The sequence below is a fragment of the Uloborus diversus genome, chromosome 10, assembly GCF_026930045.1.
Source record: "Uloborus diversus isolate 005 chromosome 10, Udiv.v.3.1, whole genome shotgun sequence".
NCBI classification, from domain to species: Eukaryota; Metazoa; Arthropoda; class Arachnida; order Araneae; family Uloboridae; genus Uloborus; species Uloborus diversus.
Genome location: NC_072740.1, coordinates 26,804,025 through 26,827,108, shown reverse-complemented (window position 1 = coordinate 26,827,108; position 23,084 = coordinate 26,804,025). Strand labels below are relative to the sequence as shown.

The window sequence follows — 23,084 nt, the reverse complement described above, 5'->3', positions numbered from 1 at the left end:
CTGAAATCTTGCTTAATCATGTGGCATTGCTTTTATCCAAGTCATTTTCATCAATTTTTAACGTCTTTAGTATTGATTTTTTCGATTCTACTTTCAATTGAAAATTTAACACAACCTAGTGTATTACTTTGTGTGAAGTTACTGGCAAGATTTATTATGCTTTGTATTTTCATAAGTTTATTTTAAATTTGATTTACCACATAAAATTTAAAATTAAGAAATTCTTTAATAATTAGGCAGTATACCTATTACATTAAACCATGAAGAACATAATACTATTAATGACTCAACTTCCGGTTTTATACACCTGTGATATTAGACTAATATTAACAACAGTCGAGATTCAGTATCGCTTAATTCCAATAGCAGTAGTCAATGATCGTATTTTGCAGTTTGTCTCTTTGCTTAAAAGCATACAGAGAATTTCAATAAAACTGTTTCCCAATCCTATTTATTTTCTATTTACTTTTACATTTGTACTATAAAACATTTTGTGAACAATATTCGTTCTCATTTGAGTTTATGAGAAAAATATTTCAAGTTCATAAATGATTTCAATTTTTGAGCTTATGCTGAAATTCTTGTTTTAGAAAAAAATTGCTGTTCTACATTTTCCTTATTTTAATAGCATTTTTTTGTGATGTGAAGTTTCAGACCTCTTTGAACCAGGTCCGTCACATCAAATTTTTCCATGGTGAGGAAAGGGGAGGGGGGTAAGGAGGAGATACAGAATGAAATTTACAGCAAAAAACATTTTTACTTGTGAATGCATTAAAATCTGAAAGAGGGGAGGGGGTCAATTGCCCCCTCTTGACCCCTTGTTCTGCTTTTAAAGCAGTCTAAAAAGCAATTGAGAAAGAGAAAATTAAGATTACATTTGTGTATAGAGATTTGAATTTTATAATACAGCCTGGGGCCAGATCCAGGGGCACCCCGAGGGAGGTCATGGGAGGCCGCTGTGCCCTCCCAAAAATTTTCTTATACGACAAATTTTGTCTGACGATTTGGCAAAAATTATCATCATTCGGTTAAAATTTGGAGTTCTATTCGGCCAAATTTAGAGTTCCATACAGCCAAATTTTTTTCATTTTGCGAAATTTGGAGTTCTATTCATCGAATTGAGATTTTCAGCCATCCCAAAAATTTAAGTTTGGGGTGTCCCTGGCCAGAATTTTCCCAAAATGAAAAAATGAAGGTCACCCTCCTATTAAAAAAAAAACTTAATATATGCAATACACAATATTATACACAAAGTATCCCCCTCCTTCCCCCCCCCCCCAAAAAAAGATAAATAAATTTAATTAAAATACACATTTTAGTAAGAACAAATCAAAAAATCAACCACCACCTAGAAGAAAATATGATTTTATTAAAATACTAAAGCAAAATTTATTGCAAAATTAATGCATTTCAAGCAAAAAAGAAGCCCCACCCTGCCCTCTCCCTCATGTGAAAAAAGGAATTTAAATCACGTACTGGAGCAAACAAAAGTTCCCTTTCCAAACAAAGAAAAAAGAATTTAATTAGAATATGCATTTAGAAAAAATACTTAACTCCTCCAAAGAAAAAAGATTTTCATTCATAAGCACCCCTATCTGAATAACGATTGGTCAGCCCAAAAAAACACACAATTTATCAAGCGTTCCATCTGTTTTCTGTTGCTGCAATCTAAGACACCACAAATAAGCCATTTTTAAGGGCTTAAATTAGGTTTTCAACAGAGGTGAAAAAAAGCTCAAAAGTAAGTCAAGTCGGCACAAGTCTTTCAAACAAACACAAACATGTGCTTTGCTAAGCCAATGCGAAACCACTTTTCTTTGATCAACACAAGGTTGCTTTAAAATCGCTCCACAAGGGGACAAGTTCTGGTTAAAACGGGTTTTACCAATGCCATATCACCCGATCTCCGATGTTGCAGACTACCACAGTCATCAGTGATCGCTTGATTTGGCGCTCGCCAAAATTTTTTTTTTGTTGCTGTAAAATGATGTCACAATTATTTTATTTTTTGCAGAAAATCGAGCCTTTTCCTTAATTCGAAGTTGAGTTACATTTTTTACTGTGAAACAGCTGTCCTTTTGTATTGCTCTGCAGAATGGTTTTATTGCTGACCTTTTTTTTTTCTCTCTTTCCCTTTTTTCTTCCCTTAGAGCAAAATCTTTCTGCACGAACTCTCTCTCATTCTGGGACAATGTCGCCATGTCAGCAGCTTTCTGCCACGAGGGAATGAACAAATATACACTGCTCGACATTGAAAATGCAACACCAAGAAGGAGTGTTCAGAAATTTATGCAAATTTTAGAGTAGACGTACATCACTGAGTTATGTAAATGATGTGAAATGCGCAGCTCTCCAACGCAGGTGAAGTAAGATATAAGGGAAGGAATTTGCAGAATGGGCAATATTCGTGTCATTATTTCTGACTGGAGAATTATCGAAGTAATTTTGTTTTCGTCTTGGAAGGTACGTGTAACATGAGAGAATGTCAAGCCGCCGTCAACGAAGGCACTTCCAGCAGATAGACAATTTTACGAGGGGTATGGTGATCGGACTGAGAAGGGGAGGTTGATCTGTACGTCAAATCGCAGCTGATACCCACATGGATGCGAGCACCGTGCATTGGCTGTGCCGAAGATGGTTGGAACAATGAAATATGGTAAGATTAAGGGGTGCAGGGGCAGCCAGAGTGACGTCAGAATGTGTAGATCGACATCCACTGACAAGCTGCAGCAGACCCACAAGTCGCTTGTTCCTCGATTCTGCAGCAGGTGCAAAATACCCTGAATGTTCCCGCATCAACTAGAACCATTTCTCGTCATTTGGTCGCACATGGTCTGCAATCACAGCGTCCACTAAGAAGACTGCCATTGACCCCACAACATAGACAGCAACATTTAGTATGGTGCTGAACTAGAGGACGTGGATGATAGAATGGTGAAATGTCGTGTTCTCAGATGAATCCCGCTTCTGTTTATCCAGTGATAGTCGCCGCATATGTGTGTGCCATGGACATGGAGACAGATCTAATCCGGCAGTAACTGTGGAATGTCCTATCGTACGACAACGTGGCATAATGTTTTGGGGCGCAATTGCGTACAATTCCATATCACCTCTAGTTTGTATTCAGGGCACTATGACGGCCCTATGATACTTGGATGATGTGCTGCGGCCGGTGACAATATCTTACCTTCAAGGGCTACCTAATGCAATTTTTCAGCAGGATAACGCTCGACCACACAGTGCTCGCATCTGCCTACATGCTTGCCAAGGCACACAGATGCTTCCCTGGCCACCATACTCTCCTGACCTGTCACCAATCGAGCATGCGTGAGATGTGATTGGACGCCGTTTGCAGACTCTGTCCCTGTCTCGTTCAGAAGATGAACTGTGGCAAATGGTTGAAAGAGAATGGAGAGCCATCCTTCTGGACACCACCCGCACCCTTATTGACTCTATGCCTAGATGTGTTTCGTGTATCTCTATCCGCGGTGGTCCTACATCCTACTGAGCCGACGCCGTTCTCGCTCTGTATTCTGCCTATCATTTTGAAATTAAGATCATTTATTATTCCTTGCTGTCTCTGTCTTTTTTCCAAATTTCATCACTTTCTGACCACTCCTTCTTGGTGTTGCATTTTCAATGTCGAGCAGTGTATTTATGTATGAAAAAAGATCGGTTTTGCAATTTTTAAAAAATGGTTTGTTTTTGCGAATTTCTGTCATCTATCGCTTTTATTCTGTACTAAAATCAATAAAATACTTACAGTATTTTCATTTTTAGCTTCCTTATTTTCCTTTAAGGTTTTGCATTACCTTTTTGTTTGAAAAACCAGGGGTCTGGCCAGAGGATATTTGGGTCCGTTAACGGACCCTTCACAAAAATCCGATCAACCAAAACGGAACTTTCACAAAATCCCGATCAAACAAAACAGACCTTTCACAAAATCCCGATCAGCCAAAACGGACCCTTCAAAGTTCTAATAAACAAAAACGGAAGCTTTTTTGATGTCAAATTAGAAGGATCAGCTTATACAAAATCTGCTAATTTTGCAAAAAAAAAAAAAAAAAAATCATCACTCTTGCGATGCTTCTGCAAGCAATAAATAATTGCTACTGCCAAATAAATATAATGCTTGTTGTTTGTTTCTTGGAAAGAAATTAACAGCTGAAAATATGTTTAGTCTTAAATAATTTTGTTTGTTTTATCACAGCTAATTAGCAGCGGTGTTGTAAACTTTTCTGAAAATGCGTTGGTAAGCACTTTTCTCCCCGCTCTTGATTTAATGAAGAATAATAATAATATATATTTGCGAAATGGGCTTAAAACTGCAAAGAAATAGTAAGGGTTGGGAAAAAATATGATCGCTTCAGATAGGGTTGCCAACTTCAAAATTATCGCCATTTAGCATCTGGCGTTAAACCTTTATAATGACTTTATTAGAAAATATTCTCATTTTATCAGCTAGTCAATATTTGCGTTTTTACGATGTGGTGCGAAGTTTAACTGTTATTTTGGGAGAAAATTATATGGTTTTTATTTTTCGATGCTAACAAGTATGATTAACATTAAATAAACTCTTTTACATACCTTTTTTTTTCTTTAAATGTCTATGAAAAATGCAATCTTTTAACATCCAATATGAATCATATTTTGTTCTTTTTTCTAACTAACTTCCCTTTATTAGGATGCAAATAAATGAAAAGTCTCTATTTTTGTTAGAACACGCATTTCAAGTTTTTAAAGCAAAATTCCATTTTCTTTGAGTCAAAAATTAAAATGCTGAATCGATGGTTTAATTTTATTTTTGCTTCAACTGTGTCCACAAATATTAATGATATGTTTATCATAGGACTCTAAAATGCAATTTAAAAATAATTTTATCAAAAATATTTCTTTTACAAACTGTTTTCATACCTTTGATGCCTTCACTTTGAGAATTGCGATCTCTTTGCATCTGCTATGGGAATTCGATTTTTTTGAATTTTTGATGTTTAATACGCTTTGTTAAGAAGTAAACAAATAAAATCTCTTTTTATTTTTGTTAAAATCACGGAATTTATAAGTTTTAAACGATATTCTGTGCTTTTTAAGAGGGTCTTGGGTCAAAAAGTTAAATACTGAACCGTCGTCTGAATTTTATTCATTTATTTATTTTGTTACAATCATTTTAAATGCTGTACAGAAATATTATTAGTATAATTTAACATAATGTAGAATGGTAGATAAATATTGCTACTTGAGGGAGCGATGCCCCCCCCCTCCCCCGCCAAATACTAGGAAAACACCCCAGAATGATATTCTCAACATAGAAGAGGAAAAAACTCTACTTTAAGTTTAAACGATGCAGTTTATGCCCGCTCTAAATTCTAAAGTTTCGATTTAACAAAAAAAGTTTTTTTTTGCGAAATTATTTGATTTTTCACAAAATTAATTCAATTTTCACAAAATTATTTTATTTTTCACAAAAAGTGGACCCTGTGAAAAATCCTGGACAGACCCCTGAAAACAACATCCATTTTACTTGTAATCAATTATACAAAAAAAAATATCGAATATCAAATTTGGTTTTTCCAGCACTTTTCAAACAGTTGACCGTTTCTGTAATTAAAACTTTTAATTTCTGGGTAGATAAAATTGTATCAGATTGTGTCAGAATCTATTTCTTTATTGGTTCATTAAAATAGTTGGATTAAAATCGGGGCGAAAAAGAGAAAAGTCAATGGTAAACGCTGCATGTAAGTAGACCATGTATGCAACATTAATTTGTTTAGTTCTCCTTTGAAGAAGTAGGTAAAAAGAACTACTAAATAGTAATTATCTACTTGTAGCATTCATCCCATGATTATGAGGTTTTTGCCAGGGCTGTGGAGTCGGAAGGAAAATGGCCGACTCCGACTCCTGGATTTTGAAACGCCCGACTCTGGATTTTTTAAAAAAATTTTTAATTGTATTTTTTCAACTCCCTCTCTCCCTTCAGGGGAAGGGGGAAAACCCCTAAACAGAGATTGAAGTATTAATTCCTTTTTATGAAAATTTCGCATTTTGTTTTTTATTATAAACCCAAGACGCATACAACGTCAGAAATTCAATTTAATAATCAAATTTTCCAACAGTTACGAGTTAAAAAGTGAGATGACTTAAAAATCCCTTTTAAAAAATTTGAAAAGGATTATCTGTAATTTGGCCCCCTTTAATGTTTAACAAATAGACATTGATCAAATCGTGTGCTTTCAATTTTTGAAAGCTGTAACTTGAGGGGGGGGGAAGCTTTTTTTCTAAATCCAAGTTCTTGAGAGTGGGTGGTTTGCCCTGGGTGGCACCCATCTGGTAGATGGCACCCAAAGTTAATTTCAGAGTTTATAAAAAATATAAATACTTTAATTCTGAAAATTTTTGCAAATATATTTTAAATTATATTTCATCAAAAAAATTGCAACGAAAATAGGGCACATGTCAGGAGCTAATTTTACACAAAATGCAGCGGCATTCAAATTTGTACGGATAGCTTTTACTATACCTATATTTCTCCTTCGCTAAATTTTTAATTTAAATTTTATTGGCTGCTTTAAAATTAACCTTAATATGAAGATTTTAAGATTAACTGCAATTATTGAGTGTTGTAATCAAGAAATCATTTACACTTATTTTGTTCCATACTTTTTAGTGAGAACCAAGCTTATAGAAATGGTCTTAATAAAGAAAAAATCATTAGATTATTTCATCGGATCTTTTGGATTCATGCTTTCGCGCCGGAACTTTTTTGAATTTGCCGATCACCCTTAAACATTTCAACCTTAGCTACGGGCCTTGACTTACTAATATGTTAAGTTTCTTTTACTATTTTATAACTGAGATCGAACAGAACACTATTTCTATTTTTATTTGAAATAGATTACTTGAAAATGTTAGGCAACAAAACCGTTTGCTGACAGTTGCTATTAGTTAAGTTAAAAAGTAAGCAAACTAGGCAACGGCTACAGAAAGTTCGGTAAGTACTCAAGCTAGCTGATTGCCATAATGGCAGTTATTTTCTCATTAGTATCTTTTTATACATGTTAATCGAACCAATTGGTAGTCAGTTTTAAAAAAATGCAAGGAGAGTCAGCGAAAGGGAAAGAAAAAAAGAAGGTCGGAGTCGGCATGTTTTCTAACGACTCCGACTATTTTACCCCAAAATCAGTCCGACTCCGACTCCACAGCCCTGGTTTTTGCCTAAAATTTGTTTATGGCTATCTCAGGCTGATGAGCTCTAAACAAGGATGAAACTGCAGTCCCTGGATGTTGTGACTAAAGTGTTTGATATTTGCTTGCAAGTCTGCCTTAGCTCCAGCTTTGAGGTGGTTACTTGTAGCTTTATAAGGTATTAAGAGACTTTCAATTATGCAGTTTCAATTCTCTTGATAAGCGTAAAGCCTGGCGTAAAATTGACATAAGGCCCTTGGCTTTTGGCAGCCCTGGATAAATCCAAGCAGGGGTGGAAAATCTGCTTCAATTAATCTCAACTGCTCTCATTTTGAAATCCTGCTACATTCTGCTCCCAAATCACTGAAATTTGCTAATTTTGTGCTGACCTACGTTGAAAATAGAAATGAAAAAGTTTCGATTTTTTGAAAACTCGCTAAAGTCATGCATACATGCCAAAGATAGCTTTATATTCTGCTCTCAAAACGGTGAAAATTGTTGATTTTTTAGATGACTTGCAACCAAAAATAAAACTTGAAAGTTTCTTTTTTTAACTCTCACCAAAAGCAAATTCATTGGTATTACTTCAAACTCAAACATCTTGGTATCAGTTACATTAATGATAATAATAATGAAACAACAGTTGATGGAGAAGAGGAGTGCTCTACCGGGGGAAAGTTCATCATCTTATGTGCAGCTAGATCAATACTCGCTCAAAATTTTATATTATAAAGGATGCATTTGGGAAGTGAACAGGTTTTATTTTAAACAGGCCATTAATATGGAGATTCCCTTAATATCCAAAAATATATAAAGTTATCAAAAAACTTTAATTAGCATATATATCTGTTACTAGTAAAGCCAAAAAACAAGCTAAATGACTTTGTTTAGCACTTTCGATATCTTTGGTGTATTAATACTTGTATTTAATATGCAAAAAATTAGTTACATCACAACTTTATTTTTAAACAATGTTAAACTTGAATAACATATTATCAACTATTATAAACACTGCATCCATTGATATTATCTTTGTTGTAATTTGTAAATTCATCTAAAAGTGTCAAAAATTATTTTCCTTTAGCAGTTTCGATATTGTTTGGTGTAAACAATACTTTTATACAATATGCATAGCATAAATTGCAATTATAGTTTTTTATTAATGAACATAAAATAAATTTTAAATTGGAATAACTTATTATAAATTCTTAAATGAATCCATTGATATTATCTTCTTTGTTTGTATTTGTTAATTCATTTCAAGTGTCAAAAACATTTTCTGAAGCAGTTTTGAAATCTTTGTTTGGTGTCGGTATTATATTTATATAATATGCATATGATAATTTTATATGATAAACACAAGAAGAAAATGTTAAATTTGAATAATCTATTTTAAATGAATCCATTGATATTGTCATTTTGGTTTAGTTTTTGTCATCTTAAGTATCCATGTTTTTTTTTTTCTTTCTTCTCTCGTTAGGTATAACTTATTCTAATTATTTTAAAAAAATACTTTGCTAACTCTTAAATTCCAAAAGTTCAGCATCCCTTGCATGAGTATGATCCTACATTTTCTGTACATCATTGGGAACATTTTCAATCATATCGCCTTATCTTAAATTATGAAAAATTAAAAAAGCAAATGTGTGTGTGTGTCTACATGTATAATTAGTAGCATATATGTCTAACATGTGTGTTATTGCTTTAAAATGTTATTTGGACCTACTCCCAAAATGGGTTTTTAATTTTCCACCCCTGATCAAGCATTTTATTTGCTCTGTTACTTGTTATGCTGCTTTACTGACCAATAACTTATTAATGCGCCCAAATATTCAATTTAGATTCAAGTTTTGTGCATTTTGTTTAATTTTTTGTATGAAGCATTTCTGAATTTATTTTCAGCATCATGAGTAAATATCAAACATTTGAAAATGAGCCTGACTTGGATCAGAAGAAACATGTCACTGCTATCGAGCCGGAGCATTTGGATGTAACTTTAAACAACTCATTAAAACCGGTTGCACCGCAGATGACTAGAGCTATTGGTCAATCAAGATTTGTTCAAAATGTTTCTGAAGCAAACGGGGAATCTCAGGTGTCGATTATTATAAATGACCAGCGGAAATAGAAGAAGTAGATGCTAACATAAGGTAATTTATCAACATACTGTACTTGATTCCTAAATCAAAATCATACCCAACATGACATAATATTGTTTAAAACCTAGCAACAAATATTATATCTGTTGAATTTTAGATATTGTTGATTTTTTTAGGAATTTTTATTTAAAATGTTAAATGTTAACTACATCAAACTTAATATTGTAACAAATATGCATATTTTTCAAAAATTGCATCATGCTGAAGTGTGTTCACGTTTCCATGTACAAAATAATATTTTCTCTAAATAAAGGTTTTTTTGTATACATAAAATTAATTTTTTCTTTAAAGCACCATAAGTGCTTTAAGAAAAATGGTTAAGAGATGGACCAAAGCTTTTAGGCTGACTGAATAAAGAATTGATTCGGCCTATAACAATTTATGTTGTGAATTATTATTTTAGTTCTTATGATGAAATCTTCTTTTAAGTAATGTCCCATTGTGCCTTATAAGGTTATAATAAATTGTAGTACAAATTTGTGTTAACTTTTAAGCGTGTGGAAAACTATTATTATGCCTAATGGCAACCTTTTGATGTTGGCACTAAAAAAGCGTTGGCAAGATCAGATATGACAACTTTATTTTGTCAAGTGCGCACTGCACATATCTTTACCTCTAAGCATTTGGGGGGGGGGGGGAGGCAACGGCGATGTTTCATACAAGTAACAAAAATTGTGAGCATTATTTATCATGAACTAACCACAGTGCAGTTCAGATTATAACAGCAAGAATATGCACTCAAAAAGTACCAAAACTATTATATATATTATATATATATATATGTATGTTTCTACATCTATATTTTTACATAAAAAAAACAATACTATATATTTTAAAATACTAAAGTTAGCTTATTTCTATATAGCAGTTCTGCACCAAAGTTTTCTCATGCATTACACATAAGAGCAAATCAGCTCAACTTGCGATATTTCAACGATAAAAATTCGCAAACGTAAAGATCTAAAAATATCGTAGTAAATTGCAAACAAAAATGCTACTAAATTAGCAAAACCTATATGGTGTTATTTTACATAAAATAACATGATCTTAAAAATACCAAAGTAAGCCAATTTCTGTAGCAATTCAGTGCATGTATGTTCCTAAGAAAAAAAGACGTTTCAAAGATAATGCATTTATCTGCATAAAAGATTTCTATCGCATTGTACAAAAAAAAAATGTTTAATTTGAGATATTTCATAAGAGGAGGCCTTGGACCCCAAAGGCTGTTTGTCACAGGGTTTGGTTTTTGTATTTATTCACCTTCTGTAGTCGTCAAAGAAATTTTTGCCCTGCTTCAAATTCACTACTTTTTGTAGTCCACATTTGCATTTGCTTGTGTGAGACTGAAATGAAGTAGGCTGTAGTTTGCGGGAACCCAAGGAAGTCTTTTGCCAACTTGCAGCATTTAGTTGAATCTAACTAAAATAATTACAAGTAAATGTTGTAAATGTCTGGTTTGTCTTTTTTCAATTTGACTTGCAAGACACACTATTTCCATGCATATTAACTGTACCACGAAATGAACAGCCAATAATTTTTGAATTTGGAAAGTCAAACTTTTCCAGTTCACTTTTAATTTGAAGATCAATTGCTTCTCCTGTCGCCTTCTTGGCAACTAGCCTAACTTCTATTTCACCATTGATAATAACATAATGGAGGCTTAAGGCTAGCTAATGGACGACCAAAATATCTTGAGTAGAGTCAACCTCAATGCTGCAAAAGTCTGTCCTTTTCACTTCATGTACAATTTCCATTTGATTTTGAAGAGCGAGAGCTGAAATTAATTTTTATAAAGAAAATTTTGGACAAAAAAGGGACTAATGGCCCTCTGCCGCACTTTTCCTGACTTATTTTGTCATCTTCCTGCTTATTAATGCTCACCAGCTGTTCTGGATCGACGCTCTTTTTAATGGCTTGTGAAACATGGAAATTAAAAATTTCATCATACAGTAGATTCTCTCTGTTGTGAACACTCATGGAACCAACAAAAATGTTCAGATTATAGGAGTGTTCATTATAAAGGAAGACTGGATATGCTTAAGTATTTGCCGGGGACCATCAAAATGTGTTCAAAATATGAGGGTATTCACATTAGGGAGTGTTCAGATCGAGTTCACTGTAGTTACATATTAGCATTACAATTTTAGAATGTTTCCTTGGTTCACATTTGTGTTTAGTAAATTAGAAACTGCCACCCCACTTTGTCCTCGGATGAAATTAATCTGGTTTTTCTAGTAAAATATTAATATCGATGACTCATGACAATATTTTTCGGCGATGCTAAACTTCCGCTTATCAGCCAGGATTGATGTTAATTATCACTGTTATGTCCGAGTTCTTCCTAGCCTTCAGAAAAGCTTTAGAGGCTGTTTTATGTGCATTTAAATTCTCACTTTGAACAATTTACTCCTGGCTTTAGAGGTGCATATTTGCAACACTTCTATTTGGGTCTTGAATCGGAGTTTTCAGCTCATTCCCTCTATTATAGAACAGAGATTTAAGTTAGTCAACAGTTTAATGAATATCGCTTTAGAAGAAAAACATTGCTAATTTCAGGCAGTTTTTGGGCTTTGAAGGATTCTCATGTTTAGACATTCCAAGGCATAACTTGGGAATTTATAACAGGGTCAGAACATATTTGTATTGATCACTCAAACCCTTCAATTTTTGTTAATAGGTGTACAAAAAAAAAAGTTTTAGTCGCGTTTTTTTCCCCATCCTGGGCTCTTTCAGAGTTTGGGATCTGTTTGTGAGCATGGACCCATTATATAAGTTCTAAAAAAAAAGTGTTGTTTAAATAGGTTGTCTCCTTAAGTATTAGTCAAAATTATATTAGAAATAATTAGTATTTATAATTATTGTGCCTATTTTCTCATAACATATGTTTTTTTTCTTTCTTTACATTAGTCTAATTTTAAAAATTGATCTTTTCAAAGCTTTCTACAGTTCCAGCTTAGAAGAATTGTTGAACATTTAGTTTTTAGGTATGTTTTTTTTTTTCTCTCTGGGAACTTTTTTATGTTTTATGCTAATGCATGTTTTTGCATGTCTATCTCTTTATTTTTTTGCAGAGTGATCAGTTTGTTTCTAATAATCACTGACATCTGCGTTTTGAATAGCTGCTTTATCTGTAACAGAGGATGAACATACAAATAAAGCTTTTGAAATCACAGCGTTATGTTTTGTTTGCTATTTTATGTTAGAAGTTTCTCTTCGTATGGCAGCAAAAGGGTATGTGCTTAGTTTTTTTTTTTTGAAATTTATGCTTTGCTTTGTTTAAAAACTCTTTATGTGTCACTTATGTTCAGTTTTATAGCCTACATCCCGAAAGCAGAATAATTTGTGCCTTGTCACAGAACAGATGCCTGAACTGCAAAAACAATTCTGTTTAAATGTGAGGGGAAAACTCCAACAAATTTTTCTGCATAAATCTTTTGAATTTCTGCAGAAGCAGCTGCAGATTTTCTGCAATTATATTCTACCTAAAGATATGATTTTATAGATTTTTTACACAATTTCTGCAAATTTCTTCAAATTAGAAAAAAAAATCTAAATTTCCCTTTAATTATGCTTATTCTGTAGAAAACTCTTGCAAAATGTCAAATTTGATGCCATTTGCAGGAACTTGAGATTTTCAAATACAAATGTGACGACCAGCAATTGGCTCTGGACCCAGCTAGGCTGGTCCTAGTTAGTTTATTAATCCTCAAAGAAGATCAATGGGCCCTCTTAAAGCTATCCACGCCCCTTGCTCATTACTGCCTCTTCCGGTAAGCTGTTCCAAGTGCTCGCAACCCTACTAAAGTGGTAGTTTTTCCTAATATCCAGGTTAGCCTGAGATTTGAACAGCTTAAAACAATGACCCCTTGTCCTGCTTTGATTTTGATAAAATCTGCTGAATTTGTGCGAAATTACATCTTTAGTTAAAAGATATTTACAGAAATTCTAGATTTCTGTAGAAAACCATCTTTGACTGGCTGCATCTGCATCATGCCCTGTCCTGGAAAACTGATCTCTAAATAATTTGTACTATTAGGCAAAACATCTTAGTGTAGCCATGTCTTGGTTGCACTATTGGCCATGTGCTGTTATTCTGAAGGAAAACACTACTTCTAAGATGAGATACTTGGATCAGGGTCAAAGTGCTCAGAACTCTTCAATGTTTTAGGCACAGAAACGAGTTTTTAGCAGCCTAGAATGGAAAAACAGTACAGGGTCTTGCATTTTCAGTCAAGAATGTGTGCATGAAATTTTAATTTCATGATTTTTTTTTCAGCTCTAAGACTCAGCATTGAAAAAAAAAGCAAATCTTTTTATACTCCTGTATGAAACAGTTTTGATTTCGAGATCACGGTTTTTGAAAAAGGTCACTTCTATGTCTTCAATGCTTGTAGTACTTGCAGAACAATTTTGGGCAAGTGATTTTACTTTGCGAAACATTACGAAGTATCCCACTTTGTGGGGCTGCATTTAGTACAAATGAATAATAAATAGAACATGTAAATTTGTGTGAGTATTTTACTACATTGCAAACAATTTAATGCACGTTAAGATTGAATTTGATTTCAAGATTTTCTATTCATTACTGTGACTATGTATTACTGCCACACCAAAATATCTGCATGTTGGAAGTTTTTTTCATTCTGCTATTTACAATTAAAATTTGAAATGACTATTTCATTAGCTTTACTGCTAAATCATGCATTTTTTCCCTTGCTCATTCTTTATTGTTTGCATGTATTTTTGTTCTATACAAAAGTTATTCTTGCAATAGTTGAAAGTTTAAAATTTTTTTTTTTATTGTGGTTTTTTAATGGTATGTTGTTTTTTACCTAATAATTTATATCATATTAGTCAGATAAGTTTCTTCAACACCAATATTTTTCACATGTCTCTACACTTGATCCTTTGTGCATTTCAGAGATAAAGCATTTCAAACTGGCTTGAATTAGTAATTCTTAAGATTTTGCATATCATGACTCCCCCCCCCCCCCTCTCCATTTTTTTTTAAACAATTCAGTCACCTGCAACCCTACTTGTCATATGTATATACATATTACATATGTTTATGTATGTGTACATATGTTTTACCAGAAAACCAAAGCATGAATGTGCTCAAATACCAAAGGAGTTGAGATATTGAACTCTCCAAAAGGGGAAAATGACTAGGAGAGTGTGAGCACTGCTCTTCCAATTAGCTTCTCCTATAGATTTTTTCCATTTTCTCTCTTAGTCCATAAATGATATCACACACTTTTCATCACACACATATTTTCCCCCCTCCACTCTTCAACACAAAGTAACGCACTTAACCGTCACCCTTCCCCTGTCACATGTCAGGCTGTATTATATGAGCTTATTATTATTTTTAAAAAGGCAACACTTTTTCTAACCCCTTCTCCCGCTTGTCCTCAATTTGCAGTTTCATAACCCCCCCCCCCCCTTAAAGTGTGACTTTGTTTGTGAATGACCCCTAAGTTCCAGCATTTCAATTCTTGCCTATGTTACTGCCATTTCTGCAAGCATCTCTGGCACATTTGTTTAATACTCTCCTAGCAAGTTGAAGGGCTTGGGTAGTAACCTGACAAGGGTAACCATACAAGAACCACTTTAATTTTTGTATCGTTTCCTCAGATTTTTAAAAGCTTCTAGAACCATGAGCATTTTTTGTTGTTCCACCAGCAGATTTGAGGGTACTTTCTGAACATTTGAAAACTTGATATAAGCCTGGGGCCTATCCTGTAGGACGCAAGGTGAGGCAGCTACCCCCCTTTCAAAATATATTTAAAATACAGTCAAACCTGTTTATCTCGAACCTGCCTATCTCAAAAACCTCTCTATGTCAAAGTTTTTCAATTTTCTTGCAATTATAGCATATATTCAATGTTTTTCCCCATTTTTATCTCAAGTGTATTTTGCAGAAAACCTCTATATATCTCCAACTCTGAATATTGTTTTTTTTTTTTAATAATAGAACTTGTAGACAAAAGATATTTTTTCTAACATCAGCAGTCATATAGTGTCTCCAAGTTTTGTCAGATATGTAGCCCAGGGAAAATTGATTTAATTCAATTTGTATGTTTCTCTATTTCCAAATTTTAGGTTTTTGTAATTAACAATTATTTCTTTGTTTTGGGCCAATCCATAGTTAAGATCGTGATGTTCACACAAATTTAGTTGCTTACATTCTGTTCAAGAATGCAGTTTTGGTTTAAATGAAAATATGGAATGATAAAGCTCACACCCAACATAGTTATCACCGAACATCAGTTTGAGATTATTAGTAGACATTGATAAAAAAGCTAGAAAATGTGCAGTTACGGTGGTGAAAAAAAAGGGCACATTTCTGGGGTTAATTCAACAGTGCAGCTTTTCTGTGAATCTATTGCACTTGTGATCTTTAAGAATTTTTTCACAATAGAATTTTATAAATTTTTTATTATGATTGTGTCAAAAGCGATTACGGTTGTGACATGTGGCAACATTTGGTACACAACTGTGTCTTTTTAAATTCATTTTTCAGTTATATGAGCTCAAATAATAGAATGTGCTGCTGAAAAGTACTCGGATAAGTTCATTTAAAGATTAGATATCCTCTCAAATTAGTTAGTGTAAGCTGTGAAAGCTTCCAAATCACTTGATTTATGTTTTCCTATGAAACTTCTCTAGAAAACCTGCAACTTCCCACATCTCTTCAAATATATTAGTATCAATAAATCCTATCCTCCTCTGTCATTTAAGATCTGTATTCCTCCTGTACTCTGCTTGGAAATATTTCTAAAAATTTGCTTAAGTGAACAATATTGTTAGTAACAGACTCGTTGACTATTAGAAAATGATATAGTAGCTCACTATAACACTAAAAACAGTATCTTCCAAATTGGAATCAGTGTTGCCAGATCCTGGGCTGAAAGCTTGATAGTTTTTAACTTAAAAAAATGAGTTTGAAAAAGATAATTTTCTGGTTGAAACTGTATTTACTGTAAGAACTTGGATATTTCACACATTGAATTAGAAAAAATATACTTTTTGTGAAAAAAATGACATATAACATGATGGTATAAAGTGTGTTTTATATTTTGTTACTGGTGCCCTACTTTCTGTGGATTGGCCCTTTTGTAAACAAAATTGTGTGCAAAAAAATAATCTTTCACTTTTTGGAGTTCCTAGTAAATGTTAACATTTCTTCTTTCTCTCTTTCTTGCTAAACAGAACTTATTCAAATTTGAACTAATAGATGCTTGTTGAAAATTACCCTTTTCATAGAAGGGTTGCTTTTATTAGTGTGTAGAGTCCTGGAAAAAATATCTTTGGTGTAAAAAATTAAAGACAAAAAAATTGAACAAACTCTGAGTTATATTAATCTGATTTCGAATAACTTAGTAATATTTTGGATTGATTTTTAATCTAACAATAGTTTTTTAATCATAATAGTTTTTTGAAATGTAATTTTCATCAAGAAGTATGAGAAAAAGATGTGAATGTTTTAAGTATGTTTAAAAAAAACATTGTCTTGAATTGTTCTATTTTTAAATTTTGCATGAAAAGTTTTTCATTGTTTAGATGAATTTAAGCGCAAAACTTTCTTTTTTTTAACATGTAATTTATTGTATGGTGGTTCATTTTATCCAAAACATCTTTGCTACAAATAATGTAACTTATAAGCAAGTTTATCCTTAATGTTTCTTTTTAGGATAAAAGGATTTTTTAATGATTGGTTTAATATTGTGGACTTGGTTGTAGTTATTGTTTCCTTTGTTATTACTGTGATATATACATCTGTGGATCTTGGTTTTGGTTATGCAAAGTAAGTACCAAGTTAATTATAATTTTTTTGTAAAAACATAGGAGAAATTGGTCTTTTTTCATAAATTACGATTGATGTTGTAATGCTAATGAAATAGCTAAAACTTCCCAACTAGTGATCTGTGGATGCTTACTAAGGCATCCCTAAGTTTTATTTTCAAAATTAAAGCATGACAGTTTATTGGGTTAAAACTCTTTTATTATACAATGTGAGCATTTTAGTAATTCCAAATAAATCGACAATACAGTTCTAAAGTAGTTAAAATCAGATAATAAAGACCTAAATTCATGTTTAAGTAAAAATTTATTAATTTTGGACTCTTTCAAAAAATCATATTTTAAAAACTACTGCATTTATCATAGTAAATGATGCATGAGTTTAAGGAGAAAAATACTCAATAGTTTTTTCTCAATAAAGTTCAATCACACAAGTGTGCAATATGTGAACGCATTGTACAAAATGTTCAATTATAAATGCGCAATGTTGGAGCCTTTTGCTACACAACATCATCTTAACTGTAATCCAGTTCATCCCACACATTTTGGAATACACACTATATTCAAAACTCTGTTCATGCTGATCACAACAGTATAGCATGAGCATGGCTCCTTGCAGCTATTGACACTGTCAACCGTCCTCCTCTCGAAAAGCTTCTTACCCCGCTATCTATTAGGAATTCATAGAACTAAACAATTAATTAAACATTTAATTGCAATTATAAATATTTCGGTCAATCTGATTTAAAAAAATGGACTTTAGCCTTTCTCAATGAATAGACTATTCAACAGAAAAAGAATTTTTCAATTCAAACTAGTAGTTCCTGAGATTAGCGTGTTCAAACAAACAAACTCTTCTGCTTTATATAAATAGTGAATAAGACAATGAAACTTTTGAATATATTTTTTTTACAAATCATTTTTAGCATCATTTAGGACATTCTTGGAAAAGTACCCTCGAGATATGCCTCATGGCTGACTCGAACCTACGCCCACTGGATCCCGAAGCCTGCACTTTCAGGTTGAGCCACTGTGGCTATGCATATTCTGCTTTCCAAGCATTTTATATTATAATAATATAAATTTTCCCGTTTTTATAACATTTTTTATTGTTGCTCCACTCCTACTTCTCATAATCTAAAGTTATATAGCCTGTAGCCTTCCTCAATAAATAGACTATTCAATACAAAAAGAATTTTTCAATTCAAACCAGTAGCTCCTGAGATTAGCGCGTTCAAGCAAACAAACTCTAAAGCTTTATATTATTAGTATGGATTTTAACATTACTGTTTAAGAGACCTCTAAAAGTATCAAACATGGCCTCAAAAAGGAGGAGTTATGACCACTGTGCACTTCCCCGTTCCAATTTTTAGTTTCTATTAAGAAATAGCATAAAAGTCCATTAATTTAACATTTTTAGCTTGACCTTTGTGAAATAAACCAATCCAACCTGTAAAAAATCATTTTTCAACATATCAATAATTTTTAACTCTAAAAAGTGAGGGGGCAAGCCCCCTTTACTTTTGGAAGTGTCCCCTTACCCCCTATGTTCACAGAGATGTCCTCTGTAGTTGGGGAAAACCTAACCTGGAAGTGTCATAATGCTGTGTTTAGGATCTGCTTAGCCAGGTTAAATCTTTCCCAATTATCGAAATAAAAAAGGCAGAGCGCTAGCATCGAAAAGAAGGCAGTTTCAAGAAACATTAAAATGATGTTGAGGAGCATCAAAAAGAGTGAAAAGGTGCATTGTCCTGCAAAAAATGCTAGTCACTTCTAGATATATTTAAATATTTCATGTTAGTTTTTAAACTAATACCTCTTTCCTATGAAGTTGGGGGATGAAGGTAACTGAAATGTATTTGTTTTTGTAGATTTGAAAGTTTTAAAATTCATACTATATTGATAATTGTAAATTTCAGCGAGTTGCTGAGCATATAAAAATTAACTAATAGATTTTTTAGCATAAGTGTGCATTTAAAAACAATTATGGTATCTTAAAACACAAATATAAAGGAAATTTAAATGTTTACTTTGCTATGTACTTTTAATCTGAGATATATCTTCTTTTCTGACTTTTTCTTTTCCTATCCTTTACACACTTCCTATAAAACAAAATTGAAATACTCGATGCATCGCCTAAATGATATCAAGAAAATGCAAAACCATAGATTGATATCATATTGATTATTCTCTTGATACTTTAGCAAGAACATCCAAACTGCTAGCAGCTATATTGGACTTAGAAGTCCATTGACTTGTGGAAGGCCTGGAGTATCAGTGGCCTTAAAAAAACAGAACAAAAATTAAGCAGCATTTTTCAAAATGACCATTTATCCCATCATTTTGTGGAAAGCATTTTAAGCTGATAATTTCTCACTGATTATGATCCTGTTGTTTAACTTGTTTAGTATTTCTACATCCCTAGAGAAAGGATGTTCAGCTCAGAAATTTCCTTACAGGCAGATAAAAATGTTCCTTGGACTGCTACTTCACTTCGTTTTTGGCCTGAAGCGACCATTAAGGGCTTTCCATACCAATACAAATGTGACAACCAGCAACAGGCTCTGGGCCCAGCTAGGCTGGTCCCAGAGAGTTTTTATTAGCCCCCAATGAAGATCAATGGCCCTCTTAAAACTGTCCACCCCCTTGCTCTTTACTGCTTGTCCTGGTAAGCTCATCCAAGTGCCCACGACCCTACTAAAGAAGTAATTTTTCTTAATTTCCAGGTTAGCCTGAGATTTGAATAGCTTAAAACAATGAGCCCTCGTCCTGTTTTCTGTGAAAAAATTCAACTCATTAACATCTTTCATTTGATATGTTTAAACAACTGAATCATGTCCCCTCTGACTCTCCTTTGTTCCAGGCAATACTTGTTAAGCCTATTAAGTGTGATATCATAATCTAAATCTGAAAGTTCCCTTACTAGTCTAGTAACCCATCTTTGAACCTTTTCCAATACACAAATATCTTTCATGAGATAATTAGATCAAAACTGAACAGCATGATCCAAATGAGGTCTTACTGAACTCCAATAAAAGGCAGAAGAACCTTCTTAGATTTGGTTGAAAAAGATCTATTGATAAACCCAAGCATTTTTTCTGATTATTTCTTTCCTGTTAAAAAAATTCACAAAAAACACTTAAATTTCAGCCTCCTAAATTGGTTTCCCCCCCTTAAGTATTATCTAAATGCTTTTTGTATAGTTTTTGAAATTTTGCAACATTAATTATTTTTTGAAGTGATCATTATATTTTATAGTTAAGGTACTTAATAAACATATTAGGTTGTAATAATAAGTAGAATTGAGGTTGAACATGACTAGTTCTTCAACAATACACTAAATTTATTGGATATCTTGAGGTGCCTAAAAAGATGTTTTATTATTTGATAATGCCATTTTGTTAAAAAATATTTGCACACACATTAAATAATCTTATAATTTCTTATCAATTACTATTTATACCTTCTTATTTTCACAGAATGTAGGTTTGTATGCCTTGCTGTTGCACATTAAGAATTATGCACTTTAAAATCGTTCATTTGATTTTTGTTCTAAGTTTCTTCTTTAAACAGTTTCTTTTCCTTTTTTTCTTTACCAGACTTGTTGTAGCTGGTCGTCTTGTTCGAATTGTAACATTTGTGCGTCTTTATACGGAAAGAAAGCAACTTGTGAAAGGAGCTCGTCAAATGGTTTCCCAAAATAAGCGAAGGTATCAAAAAGATGGGTTTGATTTGGACTTGACCTATGTCACTGGTAAATATATTTTTAAAAAGTATGAAATAGTAGTCTTGTGTCATAAATATTCAGTGATGCCTGTTCTTTCCTGTTTTATACAGTCGTCCCCACTTAATCGAGTAACAAATAACCGAATACCATAGGAATATTAATCTGTGAAAGAGAAAATATTCCTGTAGCAACTATGTTAAATTTCCCCCCTTTAGGAAATTTTTTTTTCATCCATACCCCACTTAATCATATACATATTTAAAGTTTTTTGAGCAAAACTTTTATTTCAAGTCTAATTTTTCGTCTATTTCTTGGGAAGAAATCCCAGTTCACCCCTTCAAAGTAAAAGGTCACTTGTAACAAAGCACAAAAGAGGGGCTAACAGTTATCCTAGTTGGCTTCTAGCTGTAATCTTATCTCAGGCTGTAAAATGCATCATGGGTTGGATGTTTGGAGAGGGTGTTTGGAGGAATTGAACCACATTCAGTGAGTTCATTTAAGCGGGGCTGACTGTAATAAGAATTAATTATGTTTTGTATATGCAGATCAACTATGTATTTGCAAAGCTTAAAACTCAATTTTTTCTCAGATACTTTTCTGTCATTTTCCTTGTGTGAAGCAACTTTTATGTTGTGAAATAAAATAAATATGAAAGATTTCTATTTTCATAACACTTGAATACTTCTTCTTTAGAGAAAAGGTATGTTGTGTCTTTTATCTAAAGAAAAAGGGGGAAAAAATTCCCTGCTTATTTGCTGTTATTTTTTTGTATATTTATTGAGTTTCTTTTTTTCTAGCAGTAAAATATGTTTCCAAAATTTTTGTTATTATAATGGTATATTTTGTACTTGGTTCATAATAGCATCAATTTGACAGAAGAAAGCAGAAATGTTTAATTTTAGACATTTCAATGTGTATTTCTTATAAAGTGTTTGCTACTCTGAGAAGGACTTTTGTATTTTGTTTTTATTTATTTATTTTATTTTATTTTTTTTTTTCAGAGCGTGTAATAGCAATGTCATTTCCTTCATATGGAAAAATGTCTCTTTATCGAAATCCAATAAAAGTGTGTATTTTACATTTTGTTCCCTTTCCCCCTTTGCATTTTTCTGTATAATTAAAACCAGTTTTGTTTCAGGAAGTTGCACGATTTTTGGATTTCAAACATAAAGATCATTATAAGGTGTACAATTTGTGCAGTAAGTATTTGGAATATTTAGTTTTCAGAAACGAATTTTTAAGACATGACTATACATTGTGTTAAATACATATTTTCAAAATTTTGAAAGTGCATGTTTACATTCATGTATCTAAATTATTAAAAAAATTAAATGTTTTGAAACAAAATTGAACTATACTTTTCTTAATTTTAGCGCCAAACCACATATTCAAAATGCAAAGTTTATATTTTAAAGAAAAGAAGCTAGAATTTGCACGATCCAGTAATATAACAGGAAAGTTTTTTTTTTAATTTACGCCCACCAACGTCCTCTTGGACATAAGGCGCCTTGCAGTCCAATACAACAGAGATGCAGTAGCCGAGCGGGAAAGCTCCCTGAAGACGACATCCTTCAGCTCGTCGAGAAGAATGGGGCAATCAAAAAGATGCTCCCCTGTCATTTGCTTAGTCCCTTCACATAGTGGGCACAGTGGGGAACTGGGCAGTCAGATTTTAAAAAAGATGAGCTTGTAAGTAGTTGTGACCAGTAATGAGGCGAAAAGATGTAACCCCTTCAACTCTAGGGAGATGGGAAAGTTGCAGTCTTGTTTGGTTCTCAAGAAGACATGCCCACGATTTTCCATTGGCAATGCCACAGAGAGATGAAATTCTTTTGAGCCTGATATTGCTCCCAAGATGTCGCTTGGCGTTTCGAAGAGGGGGGGGCTGTCTGATGCTCGAGACATTGAGGTCTGTAGCAAGTCGGTGAAATTCAAATAAGAAAGGATGTATAGCAGGAAAGTGTTCAGGGTGTTTAAATTATTGCACACACATAACTATATTCATACATACATGCATCAAAATATGCAGAGACCAACAAAAATTTTAAAAGCCCCCAGACAAATTATTTCTGAGTTTATAAGAGAATTCAGCATAACAATGCTTCTGAAAGATTTTTGACCTGAGATGACTTGTCACCAAGAGAAGTTTTTTAGTTGCCCAAGTGACCTGGGGTAAGGACCCAGAATATATGTATTAGGGTGGTTCTTATTTT

The 23,084-nt window shown here is 33.0% G+C and overlaps 1 protein-coding gene across 1 annotated transcript in view; it reads left to right on the top strand.

The window, feature by feature from the left end:
- The window catches only part of LOC129231494 (phosphatidylinositol 3,4,5-trisphosphate 3-phosphatase TPTE2-like), a 94,215-nt gene that overhangs the window by 36,034 nt on the left and 35,097 nt on the right, over nt 1–23,084 (top strand). The window contains 9 exon segments of the mRNA XM_054865823.1: nt 9,085–9,295; nt 9,298–9,332; nt 12,278–12,325; nt 12,413–12,455; nt 12,457–12,572; nt 17,035–17,148; nt 20,744–20,898; nt 21,873–21,937; nt 22,010–22,070. Of these exon segments, the coding sequence (XP_054721798.1) occupies nt 9,089–9,295; nt 9,298–9,332; nt 12,278–12,325; nt 12,413–12,455; nt 12,457–12,572; nt 17,035–17,148; nt 20,744–20,898; nt 21,873–21,937; nt 22,010–22,070 (844 nt within the window). The 5' untranslated portion in view covers nt 9,085–9,088.